At 37.5% G+C, this 6,715-nt stretch overlaps 1 protein-coding gene across 1 annotated transcript in view; it reads left to right on the top strand.

Moving 5' to 3' along the window:
• The window catches only part of LOC106882854 (cAMP-dependent protein kinase catalytic subunit PRKX), a 146,814-nt gene that overhangs the window by 95,221 nt on the left and 44,878 nt on the right, over positions 1-6,715 (top strand). The window contains exon 2 of the mRNA XM_014933657.2: positions 760-928. Within this exon, the coding sequence (XP_014789143.1) occupies positions 760-928 (169 nt within the window). The remainder of the gene's footprint in view (positions 1-759; positions 929-6,715) is intronic.

Raw genomic sequence — 6,715 nt, 5'->3', positions numbered from 1 at the left:
TGTGCAATCATCTTAGTTGACCTTGTAAGCTGTCAGAAATGCATTTTTTCCATGGAAAATGGAGGTGGGGGGTGACCTTGGAAATTCCCCTGTCTCCAGCATTTTTTTGTTGAAATCGTCTTAATTGACCTCATAATGTGTGGGAAAAGCATTTTTTCTGTGGAAAATGGAGGGGGCAGGGTGGAACCTTGGAAATTCACCCTTTCCATACGTATGCCTGTGTGTGTATGTTTGTATGTAAGTATTAGTATACATCCCCACTTTTTTCTTGTCTTTTCTTTTGAAGTTGTTCTTATTTTCTTTTTGGGGATTTCTTTCATTTTTCTTTTACCTCCCTAGGGAATTCATTGTCAAGCTTTATTCATTTACTTTTTAAATTTTAAATTCATTTACGGTACACCCTCATATATTTTCCTCGTCTGGCTTGAAATTTTCAGTTAACTTCTTAACCAAAGTAAATAGATGACTCATATATGTACTTTGATCTTAGGGACCCCTCAACTGCGGAGGACTGCAAGGGTTGCATGGGCTTAGCAACGGCCCTAATCCACTGACACACTCACATGCAAAAATACCCTGTTGATGTTGTTGAAATTCTAGTGAAGAAGCCTTGGGTTTAGGTTAGAAACGGTTCTTTCTCTGTTGGCAAGAAATCTTGAAATAAAACTAAATAATGACATACAAGCATACATACATACATACATACATACATACATACATACATACATAAAGTTTGATGTTTACCTTTCTCATCTGCAGGTGCTGGTTCGTTTGGTCGTGTTGTTTTAGTGCGTCACAAAGACACCAAAGAATATTATGCACTGAAGATGATGTCTATTGCTGCAGTTGTGCGGTTGAAACAAACTGAACATGTTAAAAGTGAACGTGAAATCCTAGAATCCATTCACCATCCATTCATTGTGAACATGTAAGTTTTCTTTCAATTTTTATTTTCTTTCAAGATTTTGTACCTTTGTTTCTCTTGTAAACAATTTTGGCACTCATCTGTGCTATCCTAGTTTGGATGTTTGGACTTTTTTTTTTTTTTGCAGTTAGGAGTGGCTGTGTGGTAAGTAGCTTGCTTATCAACCACATGGTTCTGGGTTTAGTCCCACTGCGTGGCACCTTGGGCAAGTGTCTTCTACTATAGCCTCGGGCCGACCAAAGCCTTGTGAGTGGATTTAGTAGACGGAAACTGAAAGAAGCTCATCGTATATATGTATATATATATATATATGTGTGTGTATGTGTGTCTGCATTTGTTCCCCCAACATCGCTTGACAACCGATGCTGGTGTGTTTACGTCCCCGTAACTTAGCGGTTCAGCAAAAGAGACCGATAGAATAAGTACTAGGCTTCCAAAGAATAAGTCCTGGGGTCGATTTGCTCGACTAAAGGCGGGGCTCCAGCATGGCCACAGTCAAATGACTGAAACAAGTAAAAGAGTAAAAGAGTAAAAAGAGAGTATGTGTAAATCTGTTTCCTATTCCTTGATGTACTTTTGAAGGTTACTGTTTACTTCTGGCTTTGTGGTGTGGATAGTGACACACAATTTTCTTCTTTTCTTCTCCTCTTCCCTCCTTTAATAACATACTAGTCTGTCACAAGTTTCAGTTTTACATTGACCCAGTACCTGTTACCAATAGTTAGCCAATCTGAATCACTGTGGAATTAATTGAATCTGCTGAGACATTCATTGCAATATGATTTGAACTCAGGATTTATTAATTGGCTTTTATATCTTACATATTCAAACATCTCAATTTGGATATTTGTATATTGTTGGAGTAATTACTTACTTATTTGGTCTTGAATTGGCAAAATTGTTAGATGGGTAGAATGCCTCATAGTATTTATTCTAAATATGTGTTCTGAGTTCAAACCCTACTGAGGTCATCTTTATCTTTCATCCTTTTCACTCAATAAAAAAAAATACCAATCCAGGGTGGTAATTGGCACGATTGTTGGTGTTGGGCAAGATGCCTCATGTTCCAGTTCTTTGCATTTTGTTCCAGCTTTTTTTGTGTTCTGAAAGCAATGCCTGTACCAATACTTATGTCAAGTTGTGGTGGTTCTGAGGCAGTGGTCTTTTTCTTGGATGTCATTGGTGGTGTCAAGTGGGGAGGCTTGCATGCATGAACAAATGTCAGTCTTCTAAAGCCCTTGTCCAGGCCTGTGCATACAGGTACAGTTACATAGTCAACCCTGGCTGGTGAAGGCCATAGATACTTATACAGCTGAATATCTAACCCTTATAATACCATCAATTCATCAACTCTGAAGTTGAGTGACACCTTCTGACAATAGGACTAGGATAAGTAGTATTTGTGCATGCCTTGTAGGAATATGACTGCTGTAATAAAGGTTCAAAATGAATGTCAGTAATCTAGATAACTTAACTTTGTATCTTGACTCCTGTACTGTCTAAACAAACCATATTCATTGATGAAATAAATGAATCACTCCTTATGTGTTGAATAAAATTAAATATACAACAATAACACTCACTTTGTGAAAAACATACTGCTCCAACTTGAAGAGCTTTCACCTAAGCTGGGTAGATTCTACATTCTCCATGTATCAAGACTGGACTCACATACAGTGTCTTCTTTATGTCATCACAATTATGCACTAAACTTTCTTCTCCAACTCTGAAATTTTCTCATCTAATTCATTTTTTGTTTATAAATTTACTCCACTCCTTTTTGCTTGAATATGAACTAAACTTTAATCATGATAAACTCAAGTAGTTTCCACAGCTATTGCCACTTCTTTCATATATATATATATATATATATAAATATTCATGCATATATATATATATATACATATGCATGATTATGTACATATAAATATATAAACTTACATGTTCCTAGATATACACATGGCCAAACATACAAATATATGTCTACTAAAAAACAAAAAAAAACTCACTAAAAAAAAAAGAATTAAATATCAGTACAGATACATACACACTTAGATATAAATCTTCACAAATTAATACTATTGTATGATATTAAAATAATGGAATAATATCAAGTATATATGTAAAGTAGAAGATAATTAATGGCAGAGATGAGAAATTGTGTGACAAAAAGTTGAAATGAGATAGGTAAACAAAAGTTAGGTGTATAAAGATGCATAAGTTCATATGCACAAAAAAGCACTTATAGAAAAAAGAAACATGAAAATATATAGGTGGCAAGAGTTAGGATATAACATAATACTCAGAGGAATTGGAAAGTAACCAGAGCAATAAGTGAGCTGTCAAGAGTGAAAAGGTAGGGAAATGTACTAGGCTCAACCAAATTCTCATATTACCAGTTTTAGTAACATAAAAGAGTTATGTAGAATTCCAGAGTTTGATATACTAGTTAATAAAATTAGGTGGAAAAATATACCATGGAATATCATTATTGCACTAATTTATGTTAAGCATATAGAGTGTGGACCTAGAGGCAAGGGGAGGTGAGATTCTTTATGAAATGTTCAATAACTATAAATGAAGTGAGAGTGACAGGAATTGTTTTAGAGAAATTAGGATTTGTAATAGAGAAAAGTATTGCGTAATTTGTGTTTATATCTCATAATGAGTTATTTTAGCAAGGAAAAGTGAAGTTCCTTATGAAATTATTTGTAACTACATACGAGTAGGGATTAACTAGCATTGTTAAATGGGAATTAGAGCTCATAGTGGAAGATGTTCATAAAGCAACTCCATGAGCTTTGGGTAAACTTTTTTTTCCAACTTTCGCCACACACAGATACACTTGGCACTTGGAACAGACAAATTTTGTCTGGCAGCTACACCAGTTCATCTTGCACCAGTTAGTGGTGGATTGTATAGGCCAGTGACCAATATTGTGAAAACGAACTGACCCTGGAACTGCTGATACTTTCAATGATTGTACTTTCTTGGCAAGAATGTTGTTTTCATCTTCACTGTCACTATTGTTTTCTCCCTAGAACAAAATTCTGCATGTATTAGCATGGAAATCAACCAAATAATTTGTACCTCTGAGTTGGCTAAAGATGACAAATGTATTAGCAATAGCTAACAGGATCAAATGAAAAGCCATCCGGTGATACCATTTCCTGGTATGCAGGAAATGGCATCACTGGATAAAGTGAGAAGAGCATTTCAGCTTTATCTGCCCCACCTATGTAGTGGTTGTAGATTTTGACACTTGCAGGACAAAGTACTTTCAGCTCCTTGTGATTCATAGCAGTTGGCCTCTGATACAGGATTCTTACAACAAAGTTGGAAATTGTTAGAAGGCAGCAATTGCCAGACCATCCACAAATTACAATTTTGTTGTCACTAAAAACATAATATGGATATAATTTATTTGAAATGATTTTGAGTCAAGCTTGTGGAAATGATAAGCACAGCGATTTGATTGCCCCAATACATCTTTCAATTTGGTAGTTTACAAATATTCATGTAAAGTAAAATACCTATGGCTCACTTGATTTTGCTGACTATGACTGATTTTAGTTGCTTGAATATTGTAAAAGTTTGGCTCGTGATAAATTTGAAAAAAAAAAAAAAATTAATCATCACAAAAGATCAAAGAAATCAATTGGTGCACTTTTTGTTTTCGACCTACTATTCTCTGTTAATTTCAATGGATTGTCTAGTACATCACATTGAGGTAATTGAAACTCCTTTGATTACCAAGACAAATTAGATTTCTTTATTATTTTTGGAGTCATTGGCTCCTGTGCCAGTGGAGCACTAACAGCAGCGTCCAAGCGTGATCATTGCCAGAGCAGCTGTCTGGCTTCCGTGCCAGTGGCACATAAATAGCACCATTTGAGCGTGATCATTACCAGCGTTGCCTTACTGGCACTTGTGCCGGTGGCACGTTAGAAAACATTCAAGCGAGGTCGCTGCCGGTGCCGCTGGACTGGCTCCTATGCAGGTGGCATGTAAAAAACACCATTTTGAGCGTGGCCATTGCCAGTACCGCCTGACTGGCCCTCGTGCTGGTGGCACATAAAAGCACCCACTACACTCTCAGAGTGGTTGGCGTTAGGAAGGGCATCCAGCTGTAGAAACTCTGCCAAATCAGATTGGAGCCTGGTGAAGCCATCTGGTTCACCAGTCCTCAGTCGAATCATCCAACCCATGCTAGCATGGAAAGCGGACGTTAAACGATGTTGATGATGATGCAGTTGAAATTTTTGGCAGTTTAGCTTTTGGGGTTGATTTAGGTGAATCACTTTCAGTTTCAGTCAAGCTGCTCTCCTCTAGCACTTCATCTTCCATTTCACACTCCTATTCACATACTTCAAGGATCACATTTTCTGAATCCCTTTCTGAATAATCATCAACATCACTTCCATTACCATTGGGTGTGATAGTAGTTTGTAGTGTCATATTTTTGCTTTGGTTGTAAAAGGGACTGAAAGGTAAAAAATATAACTTGTGGTAGAACATGATGATAAAATATCTGTCAAGACTCAGAAAAAAACTTGTGTGCCAAACATCATTGTCATTCAGGCTCCATGCATTCATTGAAACATCCTGTGCTTACAAACAAAAAATTGTAAACATTGATGTCCTGTATTCCTTATATTCCTGATGCACACTTACGTGTATAAAAAATTTACATGATGATCTACACTTTAGATATTGAAGAAAACAAGAAACAAACATACAAATTAGAAAAAAATAATAAAAGTAAGCCTTCACTGTGGAGGCGCAATGGCCCAGTGTTTAGGGCAGCAGACTAGCGGTCAGAGAATCACAGTTTTGATTCCCAGACTGGGCATTGTGTGTGTTTATTGAGTGAAAACACCTAAAGCTCCATGAGGCTCTGGCAGCAGGGTGGTAGCGACCCCTGTTGTACTCTTTAGCCCCAACTTTCTCTCACTGTTTCTTCCTGATTCTTGAGTAACGCTGCGATGGACTGGCATCCTGTCCAGCTGGGTGGGGGGACACATACGCCATAGAAACTGGGAAACTGGGCCCATAAGCCTGGCTAGGCTTGAAAGGGGCGCATAGATAGATAGAAGCCTTCACTAGCCTATATTTTGAGGGAAAACTGCTCAGGTGACCAGAAACTTCCCTCACAGCTATACCAGTTGAAACTGCTGTCTTGAAAGAACTTCATGAGAATCCCACAATGCATTTGATTAAATTTTGATACCTACTTAAAGTAAGTCAGCTAAAATTATGGCCAATATGGGACTTGTTCAAAGTCAATAGACAGTTTAATTTTGTACACTTAAGTGTACATCAAGCCTTAATGGGTCAATACAAAAAAGTGTCCTCTGATAATCCTTTGTGGTTGAGCATTTTAATGCACTTGGAACACCTATTGCAGGGCTCCAAACAACCTTAATAGTGACATATGCATAGCAATTATAATATAAAGTGTAGTATATTGCCACTTAAGTGTGGCTGACCCCTAGGGGTGGATGTTACTGTTGCTTTTAGCCCCAGGAGGACATCTCCTCCAGCTGGCTTATCGACACACGACTGTGTCCTGTTTGCCAAGGGAAGTTATCCCTCTCACCACGATCTGCAGCACGAACGGATCCGGATTTCAGGGTTATTTCCCTTCGTCGGCGTTCGATAGCTACTGACCCTGGTGAGAGAGACAAAAACCTGGCAATCTTATATCTACTTTTCCAGTGAAATTCTTCACTGATATCGAAAAGGTGAAAACAAGCAATGTTAATTCTCTAAATGAAGTATTAACAGTAA

This window comes from Octopus bimaculoides, chromosome 3 (genome assembly GCF_001194135.2).
Source record: "Octopus bimaculoides isolate UCB-OBI-ISO-001 chromosome 3, ASM119413v2, whole genome shotgun sequence".
Taxonomy (NCBI): Eukaryota; Metazoa; Mollusca; class Cephalopoda; order Octopoda; family Octopodidae; genus Octopus; species Octopus bimaculoides.
Note: the sequence above shows the minus strand (reverse complement) of the source record. Positions and strands in the feature narration are given on the sequence as shown.